Source organism: Zonotrichia albicollis, chromosome 26 (genome assembly GCF_047830755.1).
Source record: "Zonotrichia albicollis isolate bZonAlb1 chromosome 26, bZonAlb1.hap1, whole genome shotgun sequence".
Lineage (NCBI taxonomy): Eukaryota > Metazoa > Chordata > Aves > Passeriformes > Passerellidae > Zonotrichia > Zonotrichia albicollis.
In genome coordinates, this window is record NC_133844.1 from 3,071,852 (window position 1) to 3,089,145 (window position 17,294).

At 36.8% G+C, this 17,294-nt stretch overlaps 1 protein-coding gene across 4 annotated transcripts; it reads left to right on the top strand.

Annotated features, from left to right (window-relative positions):
• Positions 1-49: 49 nt before the first annotated feature.
• On the top strand, positions 50-16,761 carry LOC141731939 (synaptonemal complex protein 1-like). Of its 4 annotated transcripts, XM_074559245.1 has the most exons (18): positions 50-144; positions 310-383; positions 1,727-1,785; positions 2,181-2,890; positions 3,448-3,556; positions 4,302-4,486; positions 4,927-4,994; positions 5,915-5,976; positions 9,630-9,692; positions 10,355-10,417; positions 11,265-11,381; positions 11,965-12,075; positions 12,743-12,835; positions 13,744-13,818; positions 14,267-14,326; positions 15,541-15,687; positions 15,995-16,081; positions 16,167-16,761. In XM_074559245.1, the coding sequence occupies exons 6-18, from the start codon at positions 4,401-4,403 to the stop codon at positions 16,308-16,310; spliced, it is 1,176 nt and encodes a 391-aa protein (XP_074415346.1). In that variant the 5' UTR covers positions 50-144; positions 310-383; positions 1,727-1,785; positions 2,181-2,890; positions 3,448-3,556; positions 4,302-4,400; the 3' UTR covers positions 16,311-16,761. The 4 variants fall into 4 exon arrangements, with proteins under 4 accessions (XP_074415346.1, XP_074415347.1, XP_074415348.1 ...); XM_074559246.1 differs by lacking the exon at positions 2,181-2,890; XM_074559247.1 differs by lacking the exons at positions 50-144; positions 310-383; positions 1,727-1,785 and having other exon boundaries at positions 2,004-2,890.
• The last annotated feature ends 533 nt before the right edge of the window (positions 16,762-17,294 follow it).

The following is a 17,294-nucleotide window of genomic DNA, read 5'->3' on the forward strand; positions in this document are numbered from 1 at the left end:
TTTGAGAAGTTCAAGTGCATTTCTAATATATTTTTCAATAACAGTGTCTTTTTGCATCTGTTCCCCATGAAATCAGTTTGAAAATGAGAAACTCCATTTGAAACTGGAAGATGAGATATGTGAAAATAAAGATCTCTTGAAAGAGTAAGTAATAGAACCAAGGATATATTTTTGTGGTGGAAATAATCAGTTTCCATGTTGGCAATTTTTTGTAGCTGTTAAATTTTGAAGGTAATTTCCATTGTTACTCCTTAGGTACACAAAGTACTGTGCACTCCTGTGCAAACATGATATTTTTCCCTCCTTTAGAGCTGCTGCTTCGAGGCATCTGTGTAATCTGCTCAAGGAAACCTGCACTCGCTTCACAGAGAAGACCAGCAAATGTAAATGCTGTTTTAGTTTTTATTTATCAGAGTAAATGTACTTCTAGCTTGCTCTAAATTCAAAAACAGAAGCAAGAAGAAGAAATTTCTCATGCTGTTCAGAAAAGTTCTCCAGTTGAGATCTACTGGATGTGGCTCTCAGAATGAGAAGTGAATTTTAAGTGGCTCACAAAATTGGAAGTGAAGCCCCAGGTCTAACAGACTTGTGGTTTGTAGTGCTGAATGCAGAGGGCTTTAGAAGGCAGTGAGATTGTTTGCTGCAAGGGTGCCAGCCTGGGAGCTCCTTGGGTGCCCAAACACTGCTCCAGGTTTGAGGCAGTGCCCACAGCCCCGACTGGCACTGGAGCCACTGCAGAGCAGGGCAGGGCTCCCCAAGGCTGCTCAGCCCATTGAAGCTTTGCAGTCCCAGCCACACACTGGGAATGTATTCAGACATGAGAAGTGACACTTCATGCCTGGTTTTAGGCAGTAGAATCTATTCTAAATCCCCAGCACTCTGTAACAAATTTCCAGAGCTGACCTTTCCTGTTTTCAGCCATCACACATTTATGGGGAAAAAAGGTCTGAACCCCAAGGTGTAATGAGTAACTGGAATTCTTCTCATGAAACTGAACAAGCCAAGACAGTTGGATAACTTATTGAAGTTTAAATTCTTGAGGTTTTAAAATATGTTATTGATTGGGAATTTTACTTTATATGCAATTTAGAATTGTTATTATAATCATTAGAATTTTACTAACTTGATCCTGGATACTTAAGAAGTGTCTATTTCTTTTTAGCCTTAATTCTAGAAACACTTGTATATAGTTGTACTGTTCTTTTTTGATAGCTGTTTCTTTTACTGTTCTCTTTTTAATTGTTTTCTTAGGAAAAAATAGTATCAATTACAAAAGTGAAAGGAAAGAAGGAAAAAATGGACATGGAGTGTTGCAATTTTATAATGACAGCTCTGTGGTTATAGGTATCTGCTGATAGGAAAAAATTCAGTGCTAAACCCTAGATTACAGTTTATAAATACTAACAGTTTTGATACATCATTATTCAACAGCATTAATACTGTAATAATTAACATTGTCACATAAACTGATCCAGAATTACACTTTTCACAGAAAAAAATATCTTAGGAAGGAAATTTAAAAGTTGAGGTTGCTTAATGTTTCAATGAAATACACATTTTCCCTAGATTCTGTAACTTTTGACACCATGTTTCATAATTACTTATTTAGTAAGAATGGAGCTGATAATTCCTTTGTTAATTCATTTTGCTGATTAAGTATAATGACTTGGGCAGCTGGCATTCTTGTTCAAAAGAAAAATTTTCTCATATGTTCTTGCTTTGATAGATGAACAGGAAAAGGAAGCAACAATACAATTGTATGAGGAACTTCACAGCAACGTAGAAGTAAGTGAGCAAGCCAGATGAAAGGCATGTGAGTTATGTGAGCTGAGCTGAGTTCCATGTTTATGTTGGGATACTGTTTGTATCCATCCTGTGTGGGTATCAGGTCATGTGTGATGCAGGAAGTTGGGTTTTCAATCCCTTTTCAAGAATTATTTTTGTGTTATATCAAACACATTCAATGGAGAAGGTGCAGCAGTGTGTGGGATGTAGATCCCTGTGATCTGGGTGATGTGTGCTTCGTGCTGGGTCACTGCCACAGCTTCTGGCTTCTGGCTTCTTTTTGGGCTCTGTTTCAGCTCCTGCTGGTTCCTCAGAATGGCTGAGGTGGGCAGCAGCCCCTGGAGAAGTTCCAGGGTTTCCAGTATTGAACTTCAAATATAAAATTTTGTTTTTAGAGAATGACAGTGGCATTTGAAGAGCTTCGTGTGCAAGCAGAGAACGACAGATTGGAAATGAGTTTCAAATGTGAGAATTCTGTTTATTGAGTTTATGCAGCTGGCTCAGTTTTGTACTTCACAGCTTGTGTTACACATGCGGTGTCAGGGCAGGCAGATGTGAAGTGCTGGAATGGTGAGCAGCTCACACTGAGACACTGGGACCCTTCTTTTATTCCTGCTGCCTTTGGTCACTGCCTGGCCCCTTCTGTTGCTGTTCCACTGGGCCAAAGCTGGAACTTTATTTTTAAACAGTCACTCAAAATTGAAGTTTTGTCTGTGAAGTACAGTCTAGAGATCAATACTTACTTCCCATAGTTTGCTTATTTAAATGATAATGCACGAGTGTATAGCTACAGAAACTTTAGCTAAATGCTCTCTCTCTGTTTGTACAGCCTGGTATGTTCCTGTTTCATTTTCACATGCTCTTTTCTGTTTGTATTTTGATTATAAAATCAAACATTGCCTCAGCAATTACTCTTGGGAAACAAATGGTACAGCTGTACAATTCCAAGCAATCTTAAAGTGGAAGTTTTATTGAACTTGTAGTATATTTCAGCTAGAATGTTAACTATGGATGTTACTGTATCTCCAAAGTAAAAGACGAAGCAGAAAAAGTGGACAAGTTTGAGAAAGAATGCAAACTGGAAGTCAGTCAAAAGGAAAAGCAGGTTTGCTCATTTTACCATCTAATATGTAGAGCTTTATTTGTGCCTAAAGGGGCAATGCAAGAGCCAAGAAGTGTTTCTGGGTATTAGGAAAAAAGACAAAATAACATCTGAAGCTGCATTTAAGTCAAATTCTGCTAAGTTTACTGGTGTTTCAGTACCTTTAGTCTCCTGGAATTTATGGTTTGGTTTTGAATTGGAGAACTTTTTTGTTTAATGTGACTTGATCAATATTTGGCTAAGATTATATCTAGACAAATATTATCCATCTGTCTGTCTTTCTGTCTGTCTGTCTTTCTGTCTATCTATCTATCTATCTATCTATCTATCTATCTGTCTGCATATCTATCTATCTATCTATCTATCTATCTCTGTCTGCCTGTCTATCTATCTATCTATCTATGTATCTATCTATCTATCTATCTATCTGTCTGTCTGTCTGTCTGTCTAATCTAACTTGAATAACAGCAAAATGGCTGCTTATCATACCTGGGTACAAATGAAAATTAATATCTGTCCCTTTCCCAGACTTCATGATGATATTTCTTGCATTTTTCTAGATTTCAGCTCTTACCATACAGAGAGATGAAAAAGATGATGTCATAAAAGACATCAAGGCTGAGCTGCAGACATCACAAAATAAGATTGCTGACTTAATGGAAGCAAAATGTAAGCGTTCTGCCTGCTGTGTTTAAATGTAATTGTTTCTAGAATTTAAATGTAATTGTTTATGATTGTTTATTTATTAGATGTAATTGTTTATAGAAGCGTAGGAAACAGGGCCATGATAGTCTTATTCTGTTGCTCGTTGGCAGCAGAATTTTGGGGCCTTGAAGGCCTTATTTTTGTTTGGAGCAGGAGCTGCTCATGTGGGAGCAGGACTGGCAGGGCAGTTTTTAGGGTGAGTCAAGCAGTGAGAGCTTTTGAAAATTGCAAGGGGAAAATATGTTGCTTCAGTTTTGCAAATGTACGGTCAGGCAGATGTCACTGAGGAAACTTTTCAGAATTTGATTTACAATATTTAAGCCATCTATATTCAAATTTTATATATTATTTTATAGTAGATGATATTAGTACCATTTGTCTTTGTTACATTCTTTAAATGTATGTAATTTTCCATTTTTAACAGTGTTTTTTAGTAAATATCGTATTTTTTAAAATATAAACATCTTTTTTTGTTTAGTACATAATGAAGAAATGTTAAAGGAATCCCAGGTCAGTAAAGAACATTTGAGGGCAGAGCTGGAAGAGGCTAAAATTTCATTGCAAAAGGCAGAGGTACCCCTTGCTTATAGTTTTACAGTAGGAATAGACTGGTTGAGTATTTGCATAAGTAATTATGGATACTTTAGACATGAAACAGCTGTAGCTCTTTGTTGCAAAAGATGTTTAGAAATGATATCATGTCTTGAAGGTTACTCAGAAGAACTTGGAAACTGAGTTCCAGACTACAGTGAAAACATTAATTCAGGTCACTGGAGAAAAGGAAGAGCAGGAGGAAGAATGTAAAAAAATGAAGGCTTTGCTTGCAGCCCTGACAGAGGAGTTTGAGACTTCTGTTGCCAATTTGAAAAGCTTGCTGCAAGAAGAGCAAAATAGGTAAATTAATGAGTTTAAATTCCAAGAGTGATCTTACAGGTTGCAGTCTATGACAAAATCAATAACAATTGGAAATGAAGCTGAAATTTGGAGGTTTTTTCCCCACAGTGGTCTAAATGCAGAGAGTTTAATGTAATTTTTTTTTGTTTGTGATAGCTGATACTGTATAAAAAGTAAATTTTTGCCCCCTCCAATTTTCACAATTCTCTCTTTAAGAAATACAGATTTCTGTAGGTATATATTTGTTTACTTTTATGTCTACTGTTCTGAGGTTGTAAAAGTGAAATTTGATGTGTGTTGCAGGCAGATCTATCACCTGCCAGTTGAAAGATAAGTGTTCTTAAAGTGCTTGTGGGAAGACTTTGTCTTCTTGTCCTGTAAGTTTCAAATGCAGTGCTTTGTACTCTACATTTGGGGTTTTTAATTTACCATTTTCTTAGATTAAAGAAATCTGAAGATGATTCAAAGCTACTTACCTTGGAGCTCCAGAATAAATCTGCTGAACTGGGTAAGGCTTGTAGAAAGGCAGGAAATGAGCTGGGCAGTAATAAAAATGTTTTCTGCTGTTGTCTGGAAATGGACTGTCTCTGGTAGCTGGGAAATGATTTTACAGTACCTCTACCTGTCAGGAATGCCTGGATTTATTTTTACTCAGCTGATCCCTTTTCTTTGGGGGTCACTGGTACTGGCAGCAGCCAAAGGGCAGTGCTGTGCACAGCTCCAATAGTCAGATCATTCATGCATGAATTCCTCTGGAGGTAATTTTGGTTTGCAGCTCAGAGCAGCAGCACTGCAGGTGCCAGGAGTGACTTCTGCAGCAGAGATAAAACCCTCCCATGGAGGTTTCTGTGACCCTGCCCATGCTGGAAGTGCAATGATGCTGGCAGGGGTTGTCTTTAAATATCATCAGTTTGATATCCTGTGGTTTCTAGGAATGTGCTCCTTAGTCCCCAGAGTAAGAGCTCTGCCTTGCTGTTGAATACTTGCAGAAAATACCAGAATTGTGAAAGTGCACATAGAAACCATTTGGAAGTTAGTAACAACTAGTTTCCTTTCTCAGCATATCCATCTGATACCTTCAGCAGTTCAGATTTTTTTTCTGGAACAATGCAGGTGCATCAATATTTGGAGAACACTCTAGTCTTACAGTCCATGGTTTATCTGAAGCTATAATTGTGGAAAACATAATAGGCTCTAAATTTTATATAAGATAAATATTTAGTTTCTCCTCAGATATAGATTTGCTAATGTCTGAATCATTTTCTCAAGTCTACATTTAGATTAAGTCATGAATTAGCTTTTCAGTTTCTTAATTAATCCAACAAGTTTTGAGAACTGGGTATTGCAAAAGGAGAAATGTTTTATACTGCCTGCTAAATATGAAAAAATCATTTCTGTTCCAATTATTTTACATTCCATGTGCTGTAGAAGAGATGACTAAAGTGAAACGTGATAAAGAAGTGCAACTTGAAGAGCTGTCAGAAACTCTGGTAAATGTTCATTTTATTAATCTCATGGCATTTGCTCTTCATATGAAATTCCTCTTGCTTTGTAAGTATCTTAAATGCCATAAATAAACTCCATCTAGTCTACCTTAACATTTCTACTAAACTTTCTCACACACAATTTCAGTGTTTTCTTTGAAGAACTTCTTTATTGCCTCTGTTTGTCCTGTCTCCTGTGCTTTTGGTTTTTCTTGTCTCCCATGTTTTTGGTTTTCCTTCCCAAGTTTTTTGGTTATTTCCTTCTTTGTTCATGCCCATTCAAATGCCACTCCCTCTGGATATAAAGTTTTCCCATTTTTTCTTCCTTCCAGGAAGGTAATTAGCTCTGGCCTCTGTGAACCCTGCTGTGCTCTGACACAGGCCCATTTTCTGTCACAGAAGTCTAAGCTATATGAAATACACTCTTAACAAAGGTTTATTTTCATTATGATTTTATATTTACAAGCCTAACAAGAATCCATATCAACTAAAATTAGGATTGTGTGAAATGATGAGTGCATTTTACTGTGTCTGCTTGTTGATATAATCTGTGCATTGAGTGATCTGAACTGAGTTTCACTCATTTTCTAAAATGGGCAAATTGGAGGACTTTTACTGAAGAAGAATCTTGAGGCTACTGTAGAAAATATGCAGAGAGAGAAAAATGTGGAGAGAGAAATGAAAATGCTCTCCAGATGAGAGAGGTCTGAAGCAGAGCAACAGTAACATGTTTTTAGAAATAGTGCAGTTGCACATCATGACTTGGATACAAGTTTATACATAGAAACAACACCAGAGCAGGGTCCCACCCTAATTGTACAGCCCAGGTAATGAAACTCACAGCAAGGGACAGACACGAACAGCACCGGTGTCACAGTTCACTATCTCACACCACTTCCAGATCCCAGCAGAGACTGCAAAGATCCAATCTGGATAATCCATGGCATGGATGTTGTTGGGTTCTTCTGAAAGCCTTGTGCTCATGTCTGATAACCTCCAGCATTTGGAGTTTGCACATGGATACTCAAAACTCTTCCTTTTCATTTTGCAGAAAGAATTGCAGGATTTGAAAGCACAGCTGACAAGTACAGCTGAGAAGGAACAAGATTATTTAAAGCAGCTTGTGACTCTGAAAACAGATCTTGAACAAGAGGCGTATGACCATTTTAAAAATATAATATTGAATTAGTTTTGGTGTAATATAGAAGTTGCTTTAATCCACAGTGAAATGAACTATGATTGTTTGCTTATGAAAATTTTGAACCACATATATGCCATTAATTATATACTTACATTTCTAAATTCCACTTTCTCTATTTGTATGTATTCTATGGCATATGTAGTTGTTCCATATCTCTCTGACTTATTTAACAAGAAGAGAAAGTTTCTGAATTCATAGTTAATCTTGCTTTAAAATACATAATCTTCGCTAACCATTATATTTATATAAAAGTTGACTCTGATTTTCTTTCCTTCTTCTGTCACCTTTTTACATCTCTCTGACTCTGCGGCAAAGCTTATATTTGTAGATAAAGGCCTGGACTTCTTTTAGCATGGAATAACACTTGATAATGGGTGTGTTTAATTAAAAAGGAGATTTCAAAGTACATCTTCTTATTCCTCTTGGGCATTTGATTTAAATTAGGTTAAAGAAGGAACAGCTAACAGTGTATCTCAGTAAGCTTTCACTAGAGAAAGAACAAACAGCACAACAGAAAAATGCTGTGGCTGCAGAACTCCAGAAGCTGCAAGAACAACAAGAGGCAAGTTGTAAACTTCCAGCTTTCTTGAAAGGACAATACTCAATTTGACAAATTACTCAGTTTCACAAATTAGATGATGAGCTGCAACATGACTTGGGTCTGTAGAGCACCTGAGCTAATTTTTGTGTTTGAATTGGAAAGGAAGTGTATTTACACTTGTGAACAAGCAGGTCAGTGTGCTTTGGATGTCTTTGAATTTTTTAAGAAGTCACATTGAATTTTGTTTCTTTGCTGACACATGGGTCTTTATTTAGGATAGTAAGAAAAAAGAAGAAAATACAAAGCAGTTAGTTGAAAATTTAGAAGAGGCAAATAGCCAGCTAAGGCAAGTAAAAACAAATATTAATAAGTGATATTGTTAAAGGAAGAAGACTCAAATACTTAATTGTGTTCATATGCTGCTTTCTGGCATACTTTGATTAATGTTTTTCTAGATTACATAGCTAAACAGAAACTATTCAGAATTGCTGTTGGCCAAGTAGAAATTTTCTCAGATTAGAAATACCAATTGCTGCAGGAACAATGATTGCCATCATTTTGTATTACACAGTAGGAGCTGTCTTGTTTTGCATTAGACATCTCAGGTGTGAAGGAAATTCAAATGGAAGCTGAAGGTTATGGATGAAATGTGACAAGGCAAAACTGGATCAGAGTTACTCTCTGTATCCCCAGTTCAATAGACAGGCAGCTCCCATGTTTCAGAGCTGCACTGCAATAGTCCAGGTCAGGATGGATTTTCCTTGGGTTCCTGGAACATCTTTTCCTACTTACAAGAAGTATGGACAGTTCACATATTGACTTACTGGGCATGTTGCTGCATTTTAAGAACATTTTCATTGAGCAGCTTATGAAGTTCCCATCAACATTAGCAGCTCTTTTTAGAAAATAAAATATGGGTTTGTTAGAAGTACTGAAAATAAGTTAAAGGCAATAAGGAAATATTTACTAATGCTTGTTAATTTGGCACTTAGAAATGAACTGGAGTCTTTGAAGGAGAAAATGGCAAAGACAGGTGAAGAGATGAAAAGTACACTGGATGAAAGAGAAGAAAATGTATGTCCTGTGTCATGAAAATATCTTACAGAACCTGTAGGACAGCATTCAATGTAAAATCTTTGTTGGGGTTTTTTCTGCAAAGCTCTGCCTGGGGGATGTTATCTCTGCCAGAGGTTTCTTCTTTCCCAGCTGCTGCCAGCTGTGCCATTGTGTGTCCACATGTGAGCCCTGGTGTTTCAAAAGACAAGCACAGTCACTGGGATGTTCACTCTTTGCTGGAAGTTTAATATTAAAGATTTGTTTGTTTTCAGGCAAACAGAGAACCTGCTTTTCTGTTTTTTCATATACCCACTCAGTGATGGAAGGGTTCTGGATTATCTTTTTCTGTGTAGTGTGAGTTTTAGCTTAAATAGATTCAAACATTTTTACTTTCTTTCTATTGGTTCAAAGCAACCTGGGGTTTTCAGCAAAATTTCAAAATTTCATTGTAAAAGTCCAAGATTTACAATTGTAATTTCAGGTTAAGAGTACTGAAAATGAAATTTCAAGAAAGGAAAAGCCATTGAAGATTCTAGAGAATAATTGGGAAAATTCATTTTTTCATGGATGTAGGGAACTTCATACAAGTGCATTTTTGAAATTGTGAAGATACTGGGTTTTTTTTTTCTTCTTCTTTCTTAACTCTATAATCACTAAAGAACTGGTTCACTGCTCTTAATTAACATCTTGTGGTACTTTATGGCTAAAACTCTGATTATTCTAACATGGCAGCTGGTGTTTCAGTCCTATTGGAACAAACCAGACTGGTGCAAGTGCAGGTTTGAGAACATTTACAGGAATTGCTCACACAGGGAGTAATTTGTAGAATTTACTAATTCATGTCTGAAATATCTCTTTCAGATGAATAATTTAAAGAAGCAGGTGGAAAATAAAACCAAATGCATTGAAGAGCTACAGCAGGAGGTGTGTAGAGATTTTAATGTCACAAATACATAAACACATTATACTTTGGGTTGCCTTTTCAGCAGGTTTGTGTCTGCTGTGATGTCTTTAGATACACCTATGTAATTTAAAAATTCTCCTTTCTTATCCTGACCCTGAGCAAATTAGGGAGTCATGTTAGGAATCACTTGATTTGTTAAATGAGCCTTAATTTGAAAAAAGCAATTGCAAAAATAATATCTTTAATAAACTTCTATTTTTTTTTTCATTTAGTGCATAGTGTTATTTATGTATTTGTAATGAGTATCTCAGTTACCACTAGTAGAAAAAAATTCTGCTCTGGCACAAACTGTAGTAACTTCACTGTAAAAATAAATTACTTGTATTTTTGGTCATGACATCTTCACACCTTCTGTCAGCAGCATCTTAGTTTTAATTCCCATTCTGCACCTCATTTGTTATTCCCTGCTGCTCAGGAGGAGCCTTTCCTAAGGTCACGAAGAAACAGTAATTATCACAGAAATTAGCTGAACATTGATTTGTTTGAAGAATTGTTCTGGAACCTGAGCTGCACAACAGAGTGTTATTTGCCTGATGAAAGCTGGAATTTCTTGATGCAGTTAAACCATGACATAATTCTATTAACTTATTAAGGTAATGCTTGTTTTGTTTAATTTCAACAGAATAAGGTGCTGAAAAAGAAAATTACTGCAGAAAGCAAGAAAAGCAATACTTATGAAGGGAAGGTAGGTTTAAATAACATCATGTAGAGGATGAGGTGAGCGGTTTTAGCTCCCAGTGTAAGTAATGATAATACTTGTTAAATACATTCTGAGCTGGTTTATGGATCTGGGATACAGACTTTGCAGGAATGAGCTCATAGTTTTTAGAAGATGCTTCCATTTTAATCATTGGGCACTGCCTATTGGGCATTTAAGAGAAGGATTCAAATTCCAATTAATGATGTTTCTAATCCATTCCTTACTTTTTTTTTTTGTTGTTGTTGATAGTGGACTGAACAGGGTTCAGCAACCTCATTGTAACAGAAAAGCATTTAAAATACATATATATATGTAAATATTACTCTTTTTAGTCTGTTCTTTAAATGTGTTTTGCAGTGTCAATCCCTCTGATGGGAATATTGTGTCCAGCTTTGGGTACTGCACTTGAAGAAAAGTGGAGTGTTTGAGAATATTCATATGATAAAGTTAAAAGGAAAAACTGTAATCAAAATGCACAGCTGGGAGGAAAATGTACCATAAAACCTGTGAAAATCTGATACAGATTTACAAGAGAGAAAAACCAAACATCTGTGTTTGTTCTTTCCTGAGGCATTCACAGCATTTAGGGTGACTGCTTAGGGCACTCTTCCCCATTGTGCTGTTGCCATTGTTCCTTTGAGTATTTTCTAACTCACTTCAGGCCAAAGTTCAACTCTTTATTAAAAAAAACAAACCTGAACTTTTAAATAGGAAACACTTGAATCATACCTGAAAAGTAACAGTGTTTGTGCTCAAAAATAAGAGGTAAGAAAAAATCATCAACATTGTAATTCCTAAACAAATAACAGCAGCAATTCTGCTTTCTCAAAAGGTGAATAAATTGCAGTTAGAGATGGAAAATATGAACAAGCAACATAAGGAAGAAGTTGACATCTATAAAAAAGACATAGAAACAAGAAAAGTAAATGAAAATAAACTTCGTGAAGAGGTGAGAGCTGTTAATTTTTACTGCAGTTTAATTTTTTTTAAGTTTAAAATGTTTTTCTGAAGCTTTATTGGCCAGAGTCCTTGCTCATATTTCAGTCTTATCAATATAAATGGAACTTGTTGTGTTTGCCTGTGAGCAAAGCTTTAGTACATTAGGTGCTTAGGATGAAGTATTTGAATATGTCTTTGACAATGAGAACTCCATTAAAAATTCCTTCTTTCAAGATATAGTTTAAAGAAATTTCACCCTTGGTATAAAGTCAGCCCAGTTAAATTAGATTATAACTTCTCCCACATTAGGATTTTTCTGCCCACACTTTTTTTATAGCAATGCTAAGAAGTGTTAGGGCAGAGTGCTTGAAATGGCCTTTTGGTTTGCAGTGAGCTTGCCTGCCATGGCTGTACCTTTGATCTTGCCCATTTTAACAATCTGCAGAAAAGATGAGGGATTGGAAAGGGATCTTAAAAGCAAATGAAGCCCAAGTGGGACTGCAAACTTTGCACCCACAGGGGGAAGAAGAAATTGAGATTTAAAAGAAATATATTGTTATGTTGATGAATGAAATGCAATTTATTACTGACAGGTAGAAAAGATGAGGTTGCTTTGTGATGAAACTGCAATGATACAGAGAGAAACTGATGGCAGATGTCAGCACAAGATAACTGAGATGATGGCACTGATGGAAAAGCACAAGGTCAGAGATTTTCCTGCTTGCTGTGGTTTGCAATGGGTGATACCATGTCAATACCATGTTTATAACTTGTGACACCACATTAATGACCTTTCAAAAGCAGAAACAGGCCTGAGTCTGGGAAAAGGAAGCTGAACACATGCTGCACTTTGCATCATCTAAGATTAAATTCATTTGAAGATTATGAACACATTCCTATGGGCAGATAAATTTCAATAATCTAAACTTCTGGGGTTGTTAGATTTCTTTTTCAGTTCAGGCTTCCTTTGATACCATCTGAATGCAATATTTTTCAGTATCAGTTTGGCCTCTTTCTCAGAGGTTACCTAGTGACTGTCAGCAGTTTAGCCTGACACATTTTAGTTTACCTTTCTATTCCTCATTTTGCAATATCTTTAGCAGATACATTAATCAAGATGGCACAGTTGGCTCTTAGTGCTGAGCACATATTGCTGCACAGAAATAAAGCACTCTCTGCCAGTCCACAAAATAATAGTTGAATTGAGCATTTCCTGTTTTACAGTTTCTGCAGAAGCATCAATGAATCTTTTCTTTCTGAATCTTAAGAGCCTGGTTTGAAAAAATGATGTTTTAAGACTGGATAACTCTATAATTGCAACATGTAGTCACATGTTTTGAGTTTGTTGTTGGTTTGGTTTTTTTACCACAGAATGAATATGATAAAATGGTTGAAGAAAAAGATGCAGAGTTAAAAGTATATAAAATGAAACAGCAAAAGCAATTCTCATCAGAAAGAGCACTGGTAAGGAGCACTTTCCAATGGTCAATAATTCAGTGAAGGGGTTGATGTCCTTGTGTAGTGGTTTTATATTGGCTAAGTGCCAGGCACACACAAAAAATACATCACTCATTTTTCTCTGCTGTAGTTGAGCAGAGGAGGGGAAAGAAAAAATCAAGGACTGAGTTGAGATAAAGATTAGGAGAAAACCAGTTTGAGGGTAAAGCAGATTCAGACTTAAATAGTGTAAAAAATTATTATTGATAGAATTAATAGTGAGTAATGAGAATTAAACTAAACCCTTAAAACACCTTTTTTCCCAATCCCTCCCTCTTGCCCACCAACAGCACAGAGAGACAAAAGATGTGATCTTCAGTCAGTTTGTGACTTCTAAAAGTCTTTTTTCAGTTTGCTTAGAGAGTTTCTTTTTCCTGCTGTCCTCTGGGGTCTTTCCCACCAGAGACATTCTCTGGGAACTCTTCCAGGGTGGTTTGAATTTTTACCAGTAGCAGTGCCACCCAACCCGCTGCAACAGATCTTATTCTGGGCACTAAAAACTCCAAATGTTTCTAAAAATAAATAGGGGTAGCAGTGTGTTTGTGTCTGCTCCTCCAGATATTGTGTCATGTTCTGACTCCCCACTTTGAATAGGAAACTTTAGTTTTAAATATTTAGATTGTGCCCTTTCACCTCTGTTCTCCCAACTGTTTTAAGGTATTACCTTGAACATTTCTGATCAAATACCTGTTTCTTACAGTGCTTCAGTCTTTCTTAAACAAGCCAAAGCAAAGCTTCAAGTATAGGGCTGAAAAGCACATAGAAATATCTTGTGTATCTAATGAGTATCCTGTTAATTACTGTCTCACCTGGGACTGTTTTCCTTTTTCTGGGCTGTGCATAGTTAACCCTGTCCTTTATTTAATGGTTTGTAGGAAAATGAGCTGTCATGTTTGAAAAGGGAACTGTCCTCCCTTAAGGAACTACTGAGAGCAGAAATGGAAGAAAAGGTGGAGTTTTTTTATTCCCTGAGCAGTGGGGGTGAGAGGTGTGGCTTGGGCTTGTGCTGTGGGAGGAGCTGGGTAAGAAATGAAACTGAACAGAAAAACGGTGACTTTGGAATGCTGGGGTTGTGCCAAATCTGGTCATAGATTTGTGTGAACTTTGTAACAGTCTGTGATTATAGATTACATATAAATAAACAAACAACAAAACAAAACTCTCCTTTATTTTTGGTAATTTTAACTAGCTAAAGAAAAAAGTTCCCTGAACTGCAGAGTTTTTTTCAGTGACTTTTGAATGCTGGGGTTGTACTAAACCTGGTCATATTTTTCATATTTTTGTGTGAACTTTGTAACAGTCTGTGATTATAGACTGTGCTCTGTAATTACACCAATAAGATTTTTAACAACTGAAATCAAATAAATGTTTCCTTGCTGTCGCATAACTCTTTTGTAGGAGAATCTTGTAAAAGAGCACTCTGGCAGTATGATTGCTGAAAGTGAAAAGAAACACAAGGTAACTTGAACTTTTTAATTGCTTTTAGAATTTGGGAGTGTTTATATGTGTAGAATCAATTGAAGTGCCATGAGAATTTATTTGCATTCAACAAAAGACATTGGAATGCTTTTGACTTCAAACTTTTTAAATTATAGAAAATACAAACTTATGTTCCTGGGACTCCTAAACCTTGTTTAGATCTATACAGTGAATCTATTAATGTAAAAAATAGAAAGTCTCCAAATTATATTCCTAAATTTAAAAAAAATAAAAGTAAAAATAAAAAATGTGTTCTTCAGAACAGGAAGTCCCTTCGACAGTCCAACATTGAAGTTTTGTAACTCCTAACAGTGAATTTTTCTTGTTGCATTTTTCTGCCTGTATTTCTTACTTCTCTGTAGATGATTTTTTTTTTCCCTCTGAGATAAGACGGGATTTTAAAGGGTCACACCATTCCATGGAGATATTAGCAGTTTCTGGAAGGGCTCCCAGTGTGTAATTTTTCTTGCTCAGTTGTTGATTTTTTTATGTCTCTAGAACTGATTTACTTAGTCTTACAAGTGTCCATTTGTAAAGGCACTTTTCCTCTCTGGAAGAGAAAAAAGCTGATTCAGCTGTAAAAATGGTCAAAGTATCAAAGTAGTCCTGACTGCAGAACTCACCCTTCTTCCCTGTCAGGAGTTCACTTGTGGTTTTCACATTGGAACAATGGAATCCAGCACTGTTTTGATGTTATCTGTCTAAAAAAGACTGCACTGGACCATTCAATGCTTCTCTTTTTAACTTCTAATGAAAAAACTATTTTAAGAAACACCAATCTTGATGTAGCTATCAATCTTTCTCTGAAAGCCTTTTCCTGCAGTTTTGTTTGTTCCCATTTTCTTTGATGTTTGATAGAGTCCAACGTATTGGCTACAGTTCAGAATAACCTGAATTTCTGCAGATAAGCATGGAGAACTTAAATACAATGTGCCATGAAACTCAGCTCTTCCATAGCTTCCCCTTCATTCTCCTCATTTGGCAACAAAAATAATATAAAAAATTATATTTACACCCCACCCCACTTTGTTTGGGTCTTTGCTCCATGTTTGGATGGAAAGTTCAGAGTTCCACCATTTCTGTCAGGTGAATTCTTGGACACTCAGACTGTAAACTGGGCCCTGAGTTTGGCTTTAGATTCCCTACTTACCCCATAAAATATAATCTAAAAAGAGAAACATTTTCTTTCCCAGACATGTGTTATAAAGACTCCTCCAGTGGATAAAATGCAGAGTGGAAGAAGCACAAACCTGCCTGCAGAGCAGAGCAGCAGGAAAAAACAGAAAGTGCTGGTGCAGCTGGACACTGAGTCAGACAGCTCTGAGCACACTGACCTCCTGGTAAGAGCCAGAGAACAAATAATGGGCTGAGCAGCTCTTTGTGCTCACTGCTGGGGCTGAGAATGGAAATAAAGAGTTTGGGCTTCCACATTCCAGCCGATATTTATCTGTATATTTTTAATTTATTGGTTCTTTCTGGAATTGTCATTGTATGTACATAATTACCATTCTTTTTATTGAACTGTTATGCCTCATAATGACATCTTAACTTTTTTTTTTCATAGTTTAATATCCTTAGAGGGAAAGAAAAAGTATTTTTAATATAGTGTGACTAAGTACCTTTAACTTTTAACTTTTAATTTATTAGAGCATAGTCTCGGAAGAAGAAATGTTTAAAAATTTGTACAAAGATTATCCACAAGCTTCACGGTTACATTCCACAGCACCAGAAAAGGTATGTTAGCCTTTCCTAAGATTAAAGCAAGCAGTTAATCAGATTGTTTACAGAAACGAAAGGATGGCTTTGTTTTCCTTCCCAGAGCCCAGCTCCATGCAGTGTGAAATCTCCAGGCTCTGCTCTGAAACTCAAAACCATGAGGAGAATGCGCGAGGCGGGCTGGGCTGCGCTCTCCAAAACGGACAGGAAAAGGAAAATTAAAGATGCTGTAAAGCTCTTTGCTTAAAATGCAGAAATGTCCAGTGCCCTGGCATTGCTTGCAGGGCTGTTTTTCTCTCAGTTAGTGCTTTGTTGCATTTTTCTGTCATATTCAGTGTGTTTAATACTGTGTTCATTCCTTTACACATATAAACTTTAGAGATCTATAACTGCAACCCCTGCATAGCATTTTCCACCTTTCCTCCCTTGTGCTTCAAAATGTTGAGATGAAAATTGGCCAATTTTAAATTTGGAAATAAATAGAACTACATAGAAAGTTGTTTCAAAGCTGTTTCTAGCATTAGAAATTCTAGTTTTAAATAACTTCTGTTCTTTTGCATTTACTCTGTTTCTCTTAACACATAAATACTTAGTGGAGAAAATGTAGCTGTAAAATGTATGTTCTTTTACTGAAGTCCTCTTGCTTTTTCCTGTATTTTAATGGCTGTTAGACCTGTCTTTTAGATTGTTTTATTTTCAGTATGTTAAAATGGTTTTGAAACTTCTAAAATTTCAGTAGAATTACTTGTATTTTATTGGAATATGGTTCCCAATATAACCAGTTAGATGGTGCCTAGGCCAATTCTGACCTTCGCTGCTGGGCCAGAGGCAGCACTGCGGTGTTTTACCCCAGCGATACCTTGGCTGGCGGCAGAGTGCAGCGGGGCACAAGACAGGACTCCGTTCTCCTCAGGGGAGAGCTTCTGGCGATGGTGAAGAGAAGAAGGGAGCGGATTCTGCTAGAAGGTAGCCAGATGTTTATTCCATGAGCACAGATATGTCTGCACTGGGCTACTGCTGATAACAGAATGGGGCCGCATGGTCTCATTCACATTTTAAGCTCAGGACAGGGGAAGGGGAGGGGACAGGTGAGTCACCAACCAGGTGAAGGGGGCAGGGTCTCAAGGGACTAGGGTCACCTATCACACGACGCCTTGCTGGTATGTTAGCCTGATTGACAGGGCACACTCAGCGAGGGGCGAGGGGGAAGGGAGAAGGTAAAACAGGATAT